General features: G+C 48.0%; 2 protein-coding genes across 2 annotated transcripts; both read left to right on the top strand.

Annotated features, from left to right (window-relative positions):
* Positions 1–874: 874 nt before the first annotated feature.
* Positions 875–3637, top strand: LOC116412106 (trypsin-like). Its single transcript, XM_031905657.1, has 5 exons — positions 875–980; positions 1675–1825; positions 2049–2302; positions 2388–2524; positions 3404–3637. Exons 1-5 carry the CDS (start codon positions 941–943, stop codon positions 3551–3553), a joined length of 732 nt encoding a protein of 243 aa, XP_031761517.1. The 5' UTR covers positions 875–940; the 3' UTR covers positions 3554–3637.
* Positions 3638–9728: 6091 nt separating this feature from the next.
* Positions 9729–11642, top strand: LOC116406450 (trypsin-like). Its single transcript, XM_004919930.4, has 5 exons — positions 9729–9828; positions 10043–10193; positions 10333–10586; positions 11163–11299; positions 11409–11642. Exons 1-5 carry the CDS (start codon positions 9789–9791, stop codon positions 11556–11558), a joined length of 732 nt encoding a protein of 243 aa, XP_004919987.1. The 5' UTR covers positions 9729–9788; the 3' UTR covers positions 11559–11642.
* Positions 11643–16470: the final 4828 nt, after the last annotated feature.

Below are 16470 nucleotides of genomic sequence, written 5' to 3'. Positions count from 1 at the left end.
GGGGGTTGGGGAATGCCCTGCCGGGGGATGTTGGGTAGGGGTTCCTCATGGTGAGGGCAGTGAGGGGGTTGGGGAATGCCCTGCCGGGGGATGTTGGGTAGGGGGTTCCTCATGGTGAGGGCAGTGAGTTTGGGGAACAAAACCAACTTTATTTGCTCATTTCAAAGCTCATGACCTGAATCCTCCACTGGGGCCGCTGACCCCTTTCTGGTTGCCATTATGGGGCGCTGGTCTTTACAACCTCTTTGCAGAAACTCCCAGACTCCTATTTCTTTCCTCTTTACTTTTTTACTTGAAAAACACCTGACACATCCCCTTTGCTCTCTCATGCAACCGGGTTCATTGAGGTCCATTATCCTCTCTACTTGGAAAGCCAACACCTGGGTACATGAGGCAACAGAGAACAGCCCCTGCCACTCCCGGCCTTGGGTGACTTCTGGGGCCCTTTATGGTACAGGTTCAGCCCCAGAGACATTAATTGCCCAATGCTGGCAATGCCCCTAAGGGGTACAGTATATAAGTGGGGGTACAGCAGCAGAACCACATTACTACACCATCGCAATAACAATATGGGGCAGAAATTCTCGTCTCTTTCACATTTTTCTCAGTTTAATGGAAGGATATGAGAACTTCCCAAAGGCTAAAAATAAGATCAGCAAGGACAACGTTTGCCTCCATGAATTCACATAGATAAAAACATACGGAAATTCTGTAGAATGGACGGGATAATTAGCAGCTGGCAAAGAGCCGACTTTATCTGTGCAGGTTCCATGACCAGATGGTCACTGATTGGCTAATACATATTTATGTTTTAAATGTGGCAGCATGTTGGGAAATGATAGAGGTGAAAGGTGATTGGATCAATAGATCTGCTCAGGTTCAGGTATAAATAGCCGACGTTTCTCTGCCGTAGCACTCACTTCTGCTACAGATCTCCACCATGAAGCTCTTTCTGCTCTGTGTCCTGCTGGGGGCAGCTGGTGAGTTCTCAGTCCATTGAGTGAATTGACTGGTGGGGATGGTGGTGGAGCATAGGAAGGGGGTCTTTACTGTAAGGGCAGTCAGGTAATGGGATTCCCTACCCAGAGAGGGGGAATGAATAATTCATTGGACGTGGGGAGGAAAGGAGATCTCACCATCAGCATAGGGAGGGGTTCCTTACTGTAAGGGCAGTCAGGTTATGGGGTTCCCTACCAAGAGAGGGGGAATGAGTGATACATTGGGGGTGGGAGGAAAAGGGGATCTCACCATCAGCATAGGAAGGGGTTCCTTACTGTAAGGGCAGTCAGGTTATGGGATTCCCTACCAAGAGAGGGGGAATAAGTGATTCATTGGGGGTGGGGAGGAAAGGGGATCTCACCATCAGCATAGGAAGGGGTTCCTTACTGTAAGGGCAGTCAGATTATGGTATTCCCTACCAAGAGAGGGGGAATGAGTGATACATTGGGGGTGGGGAGGAAAGGGGATCTCACTATCAGCATAGGAAGGGGTTCCTTACTGTAAGGGCAGTCAGGTTATGGGATTCCCTACCAAGAGAGGGGGAATAAGTGATTCAATGGTGGAGAAGAAAGGAGATCTCACCATCAGCATAGGAAGGGGTTCTTTATTGACTTCACTGACCCTAAGTACCCTGTGCCCTATGTGCCATTCATAGACTTTGCTTTCCCTTCCCAGCTGCCTTTGATGATGATAAGATCATTGGAGGTGCCACCTGTGCCAGGAACTCTGTGCCCTACATCGTCTCCCTGAACTCTGGCTACCATTTCTGTGGGGGGTCCCTGATCTCCAACCAGTGGGTTGTGTCTGCCGCTCACTGCTACAAGGCGTAAGTCATAGACATCATGGACATCAGATTCCTTTTGAGACTGGAGCCCTTTAGAAATGTTCTAGATTGAAATGTTCCTCAGAACATTATTGGGAGGAGTGGATTCTTCTACTCATCCCTCTCTGGCTCAGCTCTGATGGGGCCACATCCTATTGGGAATTTTTGGGTTTCTATGGAGTTGATTGATAAATATCTGTAACAATCTATTAACTCTTTCCTGTAGGAGCATCCAGGTCAGGCTGGGGGAACACAACATCGCTCTCAGTGAGGGAACCGAGCAGTTTATCAGCTCTTCCAAGGTCATTAGACATTCTGGCTACAACTCCCGGACCCTGGACAATGATATCATGCTGATCAAGCTCTCCTCTGCTGCCTCCCTCAATGCTGCCGTCAATGCCGTGGCACTGCCCTCTGGTTGTGCCGCCGCTGGTACCAGCTGCCTGATCTCTGGCTGGGGCAACACCCTCAGCAGTGGCAGTAAGTCACCGGGGAAGGGGTAAGTCAACGGGGAAGCAGTAAAATTAAAGAGCTGCATCTTCTAATAAATCTGTCCTACATTTAGGCAACTACCCCGACCTCCTGCAGTGCCTGTATGCCCCAATCCTGACTGATGCCCAGTGTAACAATGCCTACCCTGGGGAGATCACCAATAACATGATCTGTCTTGGCTACCTGGAAGGCGGCAAGGATTCCTGCCAGGTAAATGATGGTGTTAGGAATATCAGCTTTTAACATAGGACCCTTCACAAAATGCACCAAACTATTGCAGGTCCTGCTCTCCTAAGGCTGATGTTCCCTAACCCTAATAACCATAACCCTTATAATCCTAACCTGAACCCTTGTAACCCTAACCCTTATAACCCTAACTCTAGCCCTAATAACCCTAACCATAACCCTAACTCTAGCCCTAATAACCCTAACCCTAACCTTTATAATCCTAACCCGAACCCTTGTAACCCTAACCATAACCCTAACTCTAGCCCTAATAACCCTCACCATAACCCTTATAACCCTAACCCTTATAACCCTAACCATAACCCTAACTCTACCTCTAATAACTCTAACCCTAATCATAACCCTAGCCCTAATAACCCTAACCATAACCCTAGCCCTAATAACCCTAACCATAACCCTAGCCCTAATAACCATAACCATAACCCTAGCCCTAATAACCCTAACCATAACCCTAGCCCTAATAACCATAACCATAACCCTAGCCCTAATAACCCTAACCATAACCCTAGCCCTAATAACCATAACCATAACTCTAGCCCTAATAACCCTAACCATAACCCTAACCATAACCCTAGCCCTAATAACCCTAACCCTTGCTCTAATAACCCTAGCCCTAATAACCCTAACCCTCGCTCTAATAACCCTAACCCTCGCTCTAATAACCCTAACCCTAACAAACACCCATGTGAGAAATATTAATGCTCTCTCAACCAAATCCTGTTACTACTGCACATCACATGTTCATCCTGGATGTAATCCCTCCATCTTGTAAAGCAATGAAAGGATCTGTGTGCTTTATTGACAGCATTTCATTATCCATAACAACCTCTCTTATTCCCTCAGGGTGACTCTGGTGGCCCCGTGGTGTGCAATGGGCAACTGCAGGGAGTGGTGTCCTGGGGCTATGGCTGTGCCCAGAGGAACTACCCCGGAGTCTACACCAAGGTCTGCAACTACAACTCCTGGATCCAGAGCACCATTGCTGCCAACTAATCCTTTTACTGTTTGGAAACTCTCGTTTTGTTTCTGTTTCTGTGGAACAAATAGAACTTGCAAATAAATATTTTATTTATATAAGTGAGTGTCATCTCCTTTACTGTTGGGTCTTTGCTAGATAATCGGGGGCATCACCCAGAGCCTCCAGGAATGTCCATTTGTACTGACATTAATGGGGACAAGTCATGTTCATTTCTGTATCTCTCTTCTGGTTGGAGCTGTAGCCGGGGGCACAAAAAAGCCACGAGGCACCACACACTTTCCCACCAACCGTATTCTCTTAATGTTCCTTTAATAGGTGCTGATTAGGTGATATTATCCTCATCCCCCAGCAGGGCATTCCCCAACCCCCTCACTGCCCTCACCGTGAGGAACCCCCTACCCAACATCCCCCGGCAGGGCATTCCCCAACCCCCTCACTGCCCTCACCGTGAGGAACCCCCTACCCAACATCCCCCGGCAGGGCATTCCCCAACCTCCTCACTGCCCTCACCGTGAGGAACCCCCTACCCAACATTCCCCGGCGGGCATTCCCCAAACCCCCTCACTGCCCTCACCGTGAGGAACCCCCTACCCAACATCCCCGGCAGGGCATTCCCCAATCCCCTCACTGCCCTCACTGTGAGGAACCCCCTACCCAACATCCCCCAGCAGGGCATTCCCCAAACCCCCTCACTGCCCTCACCGTGAGGAACCCCCTACCCAACATCCCCCGGCAGGGCATCCCAACCTCCTCACTGCCCTCACCGGTGAAGAACCCCCTACCCAACATCCCCCGGCAGGGCATTCCCCAACCTCCTCACTGCCCCTCACCGTGAGGAAACCCCTTACCCAACATCCCCGGCAGGGCATTTCCCCAACCCCCTCACTGCCCTCACCGTGAGAAACCCCCCTACCCAACATCCCCCGGCAGGGCATTTCCCCAACCCCCTCACTGCCCTCACCGTGAGGAACCCCCTACCCAACATCCCCCGGCAGGGCATTCCCACCCCTCACTGCCTCACCGTGAGGGAACCCCCTACCCAATATCCCCCGGCAGGGCATTCCCCAACCCCTCACTGCCCTCACCGTGAGGAACCCCCTACGCCAACATCCCCGGCGGGCCTTCCCCAACTCCCTCACTGCCCTCACCGTGAGGAACCCCCTACCCAACAATCCCCCGGCAGGGCATTCCCCAACCCCCTCACTGCCCTCACCGTGAGGAACCCCCTACCCAACATCCCCCGGCAGGGCATTCCCCAACCCCCCTCACTGCCCTCACCGTGAGGTACCCCCTACCCAACAATCCCCCGGGCAGGCGCATTCCCCAACCCCGCTCACTGCCTCACCGTGAGGAAACCCAAACATCCCCCGGCAGGGCATTCCCCAACCCCCTCACTGCCCTCACCGTGAGGAACCCCCACCAACATCCCCCGGCAGGGCATTCCCCCAACCCCCTCACTGCCCTCACCGTGAGGAACCCCCTACCCAACATCCCCTGGCAGGGCATTCCCCAACCCCCTCACCGTGAGGAACCCCCTACCCAACACCCCCCAGCAGGGCATTCTCCAACCTCACTGCCTTCTCTGTGAACCATTTACAGTGCTTCAAAAGAAAGTTAAATTTCATAAGGCTAAAAGCCCTTGTAAAGAGTGTTTTGTCTGCTCACCAAATCTGGAATGAGATTCCAAGTAGACCTTGGTATCTCAAGTACATAGAGGCCCAAGCAGACCCCCACAAGCCCAAAAGTAATGACTGGCTGGAACTTGCCAGAACCTACAGATTACCAGTTAGGACTTGTCCCTTATATGCACCTTTCTCCAGAGAAGCAACCCTAACCTTGACAGTCTCCCCTTATAGTTTCATTGTTCTCTCCCTTTTCCCAGTTAAGCTCTTCAGCTCATTAATCTCCTTCTTACTGACTGGGGCCCAAAACTGCCCCCCATAGTCAAGGTGAAGCCTTACCTGGGACCAATTTGAAAATGTTCCACTTTCCTCCCATTCTGTATAATGAGACAGTTCTACATCTACATTATGTTCTCATCCCTTGAGTCAATGCCCTGTTTATACAAGACAGCACTTTATTTGCTTTAGTAGCCACAGAATGACACTGCCTGGAATTAGACAACTTGTTATCAATAAAAACCCCCCAATCCCTTCCAGTTAAGGATGCCCCCAACACACTCCCATTAAGTGTATAACTTTAATTTATGTTATTTCTACCCAAATGCATAACCTTGCTCGTTTGTTGCCCAGTTTTCCAATTTAGTCGGATCGCTCTGCAAAGCGGCAGGATCTGTTACCCAAAAAACCAATGTGGCACCAACTTATAGTATTGTGACCTGCAATGTATTCAAGTACCCTATCCCTTATTACCCCTCCCTAAAGCTTTCCTACCCCTGATGTCAGACTAACAGGCCTATAGTTCTCAGGCTGAGACCAGGATCCCCTTTTGAACAGTGGAACCACATTAGCAATCCGCCAGTCTCTCGGCACCATGCCAAACCCCAATGAATCCTGGGAAATTAAGGGAAGAGGTTTGGCAATCACAGGGCTATCCTGCTATGAGTTCTGGGGGTATTATACATGGAATTGCCATAAAATGAAGACCCTTGCAATCTTCTACAGCATCGAATGCCTTAGAAATGTCATTGATCAAAACCAAATAACTGTCCTTCAAAAGAAATGATTCTAAATGATTTTGGACTAAAAATAGTTCTTAGTGGTTCTGCTGGGTTCTGTGTTTGTGGCACTTTTATTTAACCTGCTCATTAATGACCTGGGGGGGCAGTGACAGGAATGAATGTGTGTTCCCTAATGGCACAAAACTACTGAATCCATCCAGCTTGGGGCATTATTGCAGGGCAGCGTGGGGCATTCTGATGATCTTTTTGCATTTTCCCATTTTGGGGGTAGAGTAATAAAAGGTACAAACATGCTCTTGATTATCATTATGTGCCCGGTGTATGGGGCCCTGGAGAGTAAGGAATACTTGAGATGACTGATTCTTAAGAAGATCTTTACGATTCTTTACTTGAGTAGCTACTAAACCCCCAACTGCCCCATTCAGGATTGCACCTTGTGCCTATATGGTCATGGAACTCCTCGTGATTTATCTTTTTCAATATACAATCCTTATGTTTTACAATAGGGGGTACATTATTCACTATATATGTTACAAGCTATGAGATGGTATATAGTGATTACCTACCTACACTATTGGGTCAGTTTATTAGGGTAAACATATCTTTATCCTTCATATAATATACACCAATCAAGGTCCCTCTCTGCGTTGAGCATCCCTCATTGTATCATGTGTATTACCCCAGGCACGGTTCCTTGCTTTTTGTGCCCTTTACCCCTTTTCTACAAACAGTTTATGAATAGATTTCACTGAAAAAATGGGTTCTTTATGTATTTGTTATAGCTTGGTATTGATAGGTGGCCAGTTGTTAGGGTCTGTGACCTTAGTAACCAGATGATGTTGGTTTGAGACAGTTTCTTGTTCACGCAGTTTCAATTCCAGGTTAAAATAAAATGGCAAATTGTTTTTAACATTTTATAGTCACATTTACCCTTGAATTCAAAGCAAATAAATTCCACAGATTATAACTTCGCATCCAGTTACTTCATAAAAGTGAACGTTTTCACCGTATTTTGTTTATTACCAAGGAAAAGTCTCTCAGGGGTTAACTAACGAGCCATAACCAATCATGGCAGGAAATAAAGGCAGAATATAACTGGGTGTCTGTGCAGCTTAAACTCAATAAGGGACGTCATGTAATGGATTGGTGCCCAACCCAATGGAGTAACGAGGAACCAAGAAATAAGAAGTGCAAGTGATGGGAAGAACCAGCATGAAGCCATGTTCCTCTAGAGATGCTTCAGCCATTGATACTCAACCAGGGAAGGGGGCACAGAGAGGAAGAGGAGGGGGGAAGGGGGCACAGAGAGGAAGAGGAGGGGGGGAAGGGGGCACAGAGAGAAAGAGGAGGGGGGAAGGGGGCACAGAGAGGAAGAGGAGGGGGGAAGGGGGCACAGAGAGGAAGAGGAGGGGGAAGGAGGCACAGAGAGGAAGAGGAGGAGGGAAGGGGCACAAGAGGAAGAGGAGGGGGAAGGGGGCACGGAGAGGAAGAGGAGGAGGGAAGGGGGCACGGAGAGGAAGAGGAGGAGGGAAGGGGGCACAGAGAGGAAGAGGAGGAGGGAAGGGGGCACGGAGAGGAAGAGGAGGAGGGAAGGGGGCACGGAGAGGAAGAGGAGGAGGGAAGGGGGCACAGAGAGGAAGAGGAGGAGGGAAGGGGGCACAGAGAGGAAGAGGAGGGGGGAAGGGGGCGCAGAGAGGAAGAGGAGGGGGAAGGGGACACAGAGAGAGGAAGAGGAGGGGGGAAGGGGGCACAGAGAGGAAGAGGAGGGGGGAAGGGGACACAGAGAGAGGAAGAGGAGGGGGGAAGGGGACACAGAGAGAGGAAGTGGGTGGGGGGAAGGGGACACAGAGAGAGGAAGAGGAGGGGGGAAGGGGCACAGAGAGGAAGAGGAGGGGGGGAAGGGGGCACAGAGAGGAAGAGGAGGGGGGAAGGGGGCACAGAGAGGAAGAGGAGGGGGGGAAGGGGGCACAGAGAGGAAGAGGAGGGGGGAAGGGGGCACAGAGAGGAAGAGGAGGGGGGAAGGGGCACAGAGAGGAAGAGGAGGGGGGAAGGAGGCACAGAGAGGAAGAGGAGGAGGGAAGGGGGCACAAAGAGGAAGAGGAGGGGGGAAGGGGGCACGGAGAGGAAGAGGAGGAGGGAAGGGGGCACGGAGAGGAAGAGGAGGAGGGAAGGGGGCACAGAGAGGAAGAGGAGGAGGAAAGGGGGCACGGAGAGGAAGAGGAGGAGGGAAGGGGGCACGGAGAGGAAGAGGAGGAGGGAAGGGGGCACAGAGAGGAAGAGGAGGAGGGAAGGGGGCACAGAGAGGAAGAGGAGGGGGGAAGGGGGCGCAGAGAGGAAGAGGAGGGGGGAAGGGGACACAGAGAGAGGAAGAGGAGGGGGGAAGGGGCACAGAGAGGAAGAGGAGGGGGGAAGGGGACACAGAGAGAGGAAGAGGAGGGGGGAAGGGGACACAGAGAGAGGAAGTGGGTGGGGGGAAGGGGACACAGAGAGAGGAAGAGGAGGGGGGAAGGGGGCACAGAGAGGAAGAGGAGGGTCCCAGGCATGGGATTCAGCAGTTGCATGAGACTTGGCCACAAGAAGAATCATAAAGAGACTTTTTCCTCATTTTCTGGATCTTACTTCTACTTTGTATTGAGCTTCCCCTTTGCCATCATTGAAATCATCATGGATCTCAGGCTGTGGTGGGGCAATTATACTGTAGTTTTGCTTCTTCTAAGTCCTTTCTTGTGAGGTCCCAACACATTTATCAGAACAACCCAGCACTTAGCTGAGCTTGGAGGGAAATATCCATGTTTTGGTTGTTGGCTGGGAATAATGAGTTTCAGTAGACACTTTGCTAACGCTTCCTACATACTGGATTCTCTTAGCCAAATGGGGGGTATAGAGCCCAATGAGATTACGGGGTGAGCGATCACCTTCACTGCTTCTGTCTTTGGTCCAGAGAAGGAATTGCACAGAACTCTCTATGGGATACATGGAATCCCTTCCTTCAAGTGAATATACAACAAGGCTACTAATCAGCTTCTTCTTTTGTAACTAATGGAACCCAATGGGCTCAATGTGCTCCCACTCACCCAAAACCCTCAGCCCAAGCACCTACGATCCACGAGATATAATATAATCAAACAATTTCCCTATTTAATGATAATAATCCCAAGCAAGTTATTTAGGAGAAATTGGAACTTTTTCTTCTTTCTTCTACAAGCATCAAATTCTCAGGTACAGAGCTTATCTGGTAAAATAAGAATAAAGTCAAATATTTGTATCTCTTATACTGAGCCCCTGTGCAAAATGGAACAGAATAGTGAAATATATTTAATGAGAAAAACAGTGAGAGGGGTGTAACGGCCCTTGTGCAATCTGTTCCTTGTATGGAAAAGGAATTTCATCACAGAGTCCTGATAAGCCTGAAACTGTCTGGAAAATGCAAGATTGTGGCCCCTCTGTGTAATTCCCATCACTCCCCAAGGCCACTCATATTCATACTTCATACTCTGCACTGCTATATATATATATAAATAGGTGAGAGGTGAGGGCCGCTCTGTAGGTTTGGGTATAAATACCAGGAGTTCCTACTGCAGAACATCTACTTTGGACACATCTCCACCATGAAACTTCTCCTGATCTGTGTGCTCCTGGGAGCCGCCGGTGAGTCCTCTTGCCAAGTGCCTCCTCCTTAATGAGTCTCTTCTCTCTTCTTTATATTATATGGTACAGCTCTTTCCTGTTGTATCTTAGGGGGAAAGTCCTTACATCAGGTCAGAGCTTTTAGCCGCCTGTTGATGCAAACATGTATCTTACCCACTCTTGCACCATTTGATTTCCTACTGGGAGTCTGAATGAATGTCCCTTCCCTTCCCAGCTGCCTTTGATGATGATAAGATCATAGGAGGCTCCACCTGTGCCAGGAACTCTGTGCCCTACATCGTCTCCCTGAACTCTGGCTACCATTTCTGTGGGGGGTCCCTGATCAGTAACCAGTGGGTCGTGTCTGCCGCTCACTGCTACAAGGCGTAAGTAAAAGAGTTTTATAAACATTTAATGACTTCAGTCCCAAGCTCATTCCCCAAGCAGAACCTCTTGCTCCAATGAAACATCTCCTTCTCCATTACTTTTGCCTTTTCATTGCCGTGCATTTACTTTCCCTTGAAGGAGCGTCCAGGTCAGGCTGGGGGAACACAACATCGCCCTAAGTGAAGGAACCGAGCAATTCATCAACTCTGCCAAGGTCATCAGGCACCCCAGCTACAACTCCAGGACCATAGACAATGACATCATGTTGATCAAACTTGCCTCTCCCGCCTCCCTCAACTCCAATGTGAACACCGTGGCTCTGCCTTCTAGTTGTGCCGCCGCCGGTACCAGTTGCCTGGTCTCTGGCTGGGGCAACCTTTCCACCACTACCTGTAAGTTACCAGAACAAGTAATGTAGGTTCTGTAATCCACAAATACCCATTTCTGAAGGTAATTATACTGCAGTGTGAGATTCTGCCCCCCGAGCCCCCAGCTCCAACCACAGTCTGGGGGAGGTCAGAGTCCACTTTAAAGTCCCAAACACAGAAAATATTCAGCCCTAAGTAGATACTTCTGTATCAGTTATTTATTGTGTGACTGAGAGGGGAATATTACATTTCCAGTAAGTGAATTTGCTTTTTGCAGTTGCCTGTAGCTCCCCCTGTGGCACCGGTGGCACAAACTATGAGTTCTACAGAAGATCCATTTCTTTGTTACCAACACAACTGTCCAAGTGCCAGTGATGGGACACGTCCATACAGGGGGATCAGTAGCTGCTCCTTATAGCCGCCTAGAAATAGGGTTCCTTCCTTTCGGTGGGGCAATAATTGGCTACTTACCCACATAAAACAACACCCAAACCTCTCCTTATGAAGAGCAGCTACTAATCGCCTTGAGACATTGCCTTTAACTCACAGTTGGTAAATGTGAAAATCACAGTCATTTCATATCTTCACCTTTATTTTCAGCCAATTACCCCGACCTCCTGCAGTGCCTGAATGCCCCCATCCTGACCACCGCCCAGTGTTCAAGCGCCTACCCCGGGCAGATCACCAACAACATGTTCTGTGCCGGATTCCTGGAGGGTGGCAAGGACTCCTGCCAGGTAACTTACCCCATCTCCCTCAGCTTTCTGCTTGAGGATCCATCTTTTATAAGAAGTACTGCATCTCCATTAGATATCTGCCCAATAACAATCTGCCCTCCTTTTTTAGGGTGATTCTGGTGGCCCTGTTGTGTGTAATGGGGAGCTGCAGGGTATTGTGTCCTGGGGTATCGGCTGTGCCCAGAGGAACTATCCTGGTGTCTACGCCAAGGTCTGCAACTACAACTCCTGGATCCAGAGCACCATTGCTGCCAACTAATCCTTTTACTGTTTGGAAACTCTCGTTTTGGTTCTGATTCTGTGGAACAAATAGAACTTGCAAATAAATATTTTATTTATATAAGTGAGTGTCATCTCCTTTACTGTTGGGTCTTTGCTAGATAATCGGGGGCATCACCCAGAGCCTCCAGGAATGTCCATTTGTACTGACATTAATCGGGTCAAGTCATGTTCATTTCTTTATCTCTCTTCTGGTTGGAGCTCTGGCAACATTGGGACAAAATAGACACCAAACTGCTCTTCTTTAAGATCATGATGGTCTTGAATCACAACACTGAACAGAACCGATGCCCTTAATATGATATGCTTTCACCCCATTCTACTGCTTTACACAAACCATAAATTTGCCACGTGTGTTGTGCCAAATACAAGAGGAAAGGAGGGGAATGAAATCTGAAACAAAGAACTTCCATGAGTTGGTTTTGGGGGACAATATCACAGGGCAGAAAGGCAAAGTAACCGCTTGGGCTGTGTGTCTGTGGGAGAGACCTGGTACAGGGATTGTGTATTAGTTTAATCCTTAGTTCTTAATGGTTGGTTATGATTATGTCTAGTATAAATACATTTAAAGCAGCTGGACTTTTTAAGTAATTATTGAAGACGTTTCACTACTCATCCGAGCAGCTTCTTCAGTTCAACTGACTGGTATGGGAAGTCCTCAGCATATATACTCTTCCACTAATCCAATCCCAATGGCACTTTGTAACTCTTCCACTAATCCAATCACAATGGCACTATGTAACTCTTCAGAAAGGGGACATCTGAAACTCACAGAGGGGTGAATGCTGTGGAGTTACTTTGAAAGGATTACCCAGTATCATGCAACTCATATAGACAGGTGTTACTTGTTAGAGTTGCATGAATGGATGAAGAGTTCTGAAACTGCCGGGGTACAGATGTTAGAACAGCATTGTATGTAGCAGAAAGATGGTGTCGAAGTCCCCCGCCTCTGTTTAGGCATGGTTTCTCCACTTTGACATGAATGGCCTCTTTTACACCTCTTTCAAACCAGCGGTCTTCTTTGTCCAAAATTTGGACGTTGCTGTTTTCAAAGGAGTGTCCCTTGTCTTTTAGGTGTAGAAAGACAGCAGAGTCCCGGCCTGTAGTGTTCGCCCTCCTATGCTGAGCCATTCGCTTAGAGAGCAGTTGCTTTGTCTCACCAATGTAAAGGTCGGTGCACTCCTCGCTACACTGGACTGCGTATACAACATTGCTTTGTTTTTCCTTTGGTGTTGGATCCTTTGGGGGTACAAGTTTGTGTCTCAGTGTGTTGCTAGGTTTGAAAAACACAGGGATGTGGTGTTTGTTGAAAATTCTCCTGAGTTTCTCCGACACTCCTGCTACATATGGGATGACTATATTGCGCCTTCTCTCTGCCTCAGGGGGGTTATTCCTTTTGGGGTTCCTGTTGGGCTTAGTTGCTCTTGTTTTGACAAAGGCCCAGTCTGGGTAGCCACAAGCTTTCAGTGCTCCTCTGAGATGTTTCCTTGTCCTTGGACTCTGTATCAGTTGTTACACTTTCCGCCCTGTGGGGTAGAGTTCTAATGACCCCCAGTTTGGGTTCCAGCGGATGGTGGGAATCGAACAACAGATATTGATCCGTGTGAGTGGGTTTCCTGTATACTCCTGTTTTCAAGATACCCCCCTCTTGAATGGATATCAAACAGTCAAAAAAAGCAAGTTTGTTCTCATGGACATCCTCCCTTGTGAACTTGATGTTGTTGTCCACTGAGTTAATGTGTTCTGAAAAGGCCGCCACTTCATTGGATCTGATTTTAACCCACGTGCCATCTACATACCTGAACCAGTGTAGTTCCATTGAATGGGAGTAGGGCCTTCCTTTCCACTGCCTCCATATACAAGTTGGCTACAATGGGAGAAACTGGTGAACCCATTGCACAGCCATGTTTTTGCCTGTAAAATTGGTCCTTGTATCTGAAGTATGTGGTGTTCAGGCACAAATCTAACAATAAACATACTTGGTTGGGACTGAGTTTGGTTCTGCTGCTGAGGGTGTTATCTTTCTGCAGTCGCTTTCTTACAATCTCAGTTGCCCCTGGGGTAGGTATACATGTGAACAGTGAAGTGACATCATATGATACCATAGTTTCTTCTGCCTCTAGTTTAACTCCTTGAATCTTGGTGACAAAGTCTTTGGCATTTTGGATATGATGCACTGTTTTACCTACCAATGGGGCTAAGATGTTGGCCAAGTATTTTGCAATGCTGTAAGTCACTGAATTGATGCTGCTGACAATAGGAGTGGTGCTCCATCTTTATGTATCTTGGGGAGTCCATATAAGCATGGTGTAGCTTCTCTGGGGTACCAGCGGTGGTATAAAGCTTGATCAATGGCTTCCTACTTTTCAAGTTGTTGTAGGCAATCTATCACCTTTTTCTTGTAACTGCTGCTTGGGTCTCTCCTTAAAGGTTCATATGTATTGCTATCACTGAGTAGCGAGGTCATTTTGCAGTGATAGTCAGTTGTGTTTAGCACAACTGTGCATCGCCCTTTATCTGCTAGCAGGATGGTGGTGTTCGGGTCCTTACTAAGAGATGTGAGAGCTCTCCTCTCTTGTGTAGTAAGGTTAGAGGGGGGTGCTCTGGCACTTGACAAGGCAGCTGACACTTTTAGTCTGAGTTGTTCTGCTTCCTCCACCTTTATAAGGTTGTTATTGATGGCAGATTCTGTGGCTGTGATGAGCTCAACCACTGGGATGTGTTGTGGTGTCACTGCATAGTTTAGCCCCTTGGCTAGCATGTCCTTTTCTGGCTGAGTAAGTACCCGGTCTGATAGGTTCTTAACCCATGTATCTTTGGTGTTCTTGGATGTCTCATCTTTCTGCCTCCAGGTTAGTTCTTCTGTCCTTTTCAAACCGCTGCTACGTGACAGTAAGCTGGTGAACTTGCTTATTTGCCTCTCCTTACTCTTAATGTGTTGGGCCATCTGTGCATGTTCAATGAACTGAACCACCCTTCCCAGAGTTACATCAGGTAGCTGTTTTGTCAGACTCTGTTTCAGTTGTTCAATTTTCTGTTTAAGGGCCTCAATGGTGAAGTTGATCTGTCTAACCCGTTCATTTAGTAGATGTTTTTGGGCCTTCTGTAAGATATTGCTGGCTCTGTGACCTTTTACGGTGGAACCCAGGCGTAGGCTACAAGGAGTGAGTCCCTGATGTCTGCATCTGAGATTGAACCGTAGATGGTTCCGATAGTCTGCGAGTTTTCTTGCTGTTCTTTCATATTCCCGAACCAGTTTTAGAGTATTCTCTCCAAAATGAATGGCAATATGTCTATGAAGATTTTCATTCATCCAGGTCATGGTATATCTAGTATAAATAAATCTAAAGCAACTGGACTTGTTTGGTAATCATTGAAGACGTTTCACTACTCATCCGAGCAGCTTCTTCAGTTCAACTGGATGGATGAATGGATAGATGGATGTATGGATGAATAAATGGATGTTTGGGATATATGGATGGATGGTTGGGATGGATGAGTTGGTCCGATTGCCACCTAGTTGACCTGAGGCAGGAAGTGGGAGCGTTGAGGCAATTAGTGGGGGCACTGAGGCAGGAAATGGGTGGGCAGAGGTGCAGCCACATTGGGGTGCTGCATGAATGGAGACTTGACACATCCATTGGACAAATGCTCTGCTGGCAGTCCTGGGCCATAAACTGCATATACTGTACCTGCCTCTGCCCACTTTGCTGGAACCTCACTCTCTGGCTCTCTTCTGCACCTCAACTCATACAAGTGATGTCCAACAGACTCGGGCAGGGGGGTATGGGGAAGGGGTTCTGACCCTGTCTGTGGGCAAAAAAAGGGCAAGTAGGTGTCCAATCTGTGTCCCTGCTGCCTCTTTCAAACCTACAGCGGCCAATACCTCTTCACCAAATTCCTCTGTGGGCACAAATTTACCAAATGCTTCTCTTCAGGGTACATTCTGCTACATGATCTGATGGGAATGAGCACCAAACTACTAGTCCCATTGCATAAAAACATCCTCATCAGCCAAAGGGTGATACAGTAACACTTAGTGGAACATTGAGCGCTCTAACACCTTGAAGTGTTGTCCCTCCAGGGCCTAAGTCAGTAGCCGAGTGATGCCTTCATCCATGTGGGGCTGTTATTAAAAAGGGCAGTTAATATATTTACAAATGTAAATAATGTGGAAAATTGCTTATTTAAAGGGGAACTATTGCAAAATTAATGATTCTTGAAATTAACTAATAAATTATGTCATTAAAGTTCCTAAATATAATGCATTCTGTGTTGTCAGAGCTTGGAGAATGAATTTATAGCCACACCCCCTTATTTACTAACTGTCACCCTAAAAAAGTAGTTCTCTGACTTTTTCAGTCCAGACGCCCTGCAGAGGTTCAGCCTTAGCTCAGGGATCTGCTTAGCTCGTACCCAGTGTACAGATACAGAAACACATTGACGTGAGGGTCATTAACCCACAATTCCAAAAATACCTAGTGAAGCAAATGTATTTTCCACCCATATCTCAGCCCAGCTGGACTTTAGGTGAGCAGAGCCACATTCCCCCCCCTAACTGGCATTCAGGCTGCCATTTCTCCAGACTTCTTGGGGGGTAGAAGGTCTACATTTTGAAAACAAGAACCAAATGTATATATACTGTATATTCAGAAGAAATATCACCTAATCAGCACCTATTAAAGGAACATTAAGAGAATACGGTTGGTGGGAAAGTGTGTGGTGCCTCGTGGCTTTTTGTGCCCCCGGCTACAGCTCCAACCAGAAGAGAGATACAGAAATGAACATGACTTGTCCCCATTAATGTCAGTACAAATGGACATTCCTGGAGGCTCTGGGTGATGCCCCCGATTATCTAGCAAAGACCCAACAGTAAAAGAGATGACACTCAC

The sequence above is a fragment of the Xenopus tropicalis genome, chromosome 7, assembly GCF_000004195.4.
Source record: "Xenopus tropicalis strain Nigerian chromosome 7, UCB_Xtro_10.0, whole genome shotgun sequence".
Classification (NCBI taxonomy): Eukaryota; Metazoa; Chordata; class Amphibia; order Anura; family Pipidae; genus Xenopus; species Xenopus tropicalis.
Note: the sequence above shows the minus strand (reverse complement) of the source record. Positions and strands in the feature narration are given on the sequence as shown.

Bases quoted from the DNA above. Each gene is read 5' to 3' on its own strand.
- LOC116406450 (XM_004919930.4), top strand. From the start codon at position 9,789: ATGAAACTTCTCCTGATCTGTGTGCTCCTGGGAGCCGCCG. The intron at 9,829-10,042 runs GTGAGTCCTCTT...TTCCCTTCCCAG, and splicing joins TGTGCTCCTGGGAGCCGCCG to CTGCCTTTGATGATGATAAG. The intron at 10,587-11,162 runs GTAAGTTACCAG...CTTTATTTTCAG, and splicing joins CAACCTTTCCACCACTACCT to CCAATTACCCCGACCTCCTG.
- LOC116412106 (XM_031905657.1), top strand. From the start codon at position 941: ATGAAGCTCTTTCTGCTCTGTGTCCTGCTGGGGGCAGCTG. The intron at 981-1,674 runs GTGAGTTCTCAG...TTCCCTTCCCAG, and splicing joins TGTCCTGCTGGGGGCAGCTG to CTGCCTTTGATGATGATAAG. The intron at 2,303-2,387 runs GTAAGTCACCGG...TCCTACATTTAG, and splicing joins CAACACCCTCAGCAGTGGCA to GCAACTACCCCGACCTCCTG.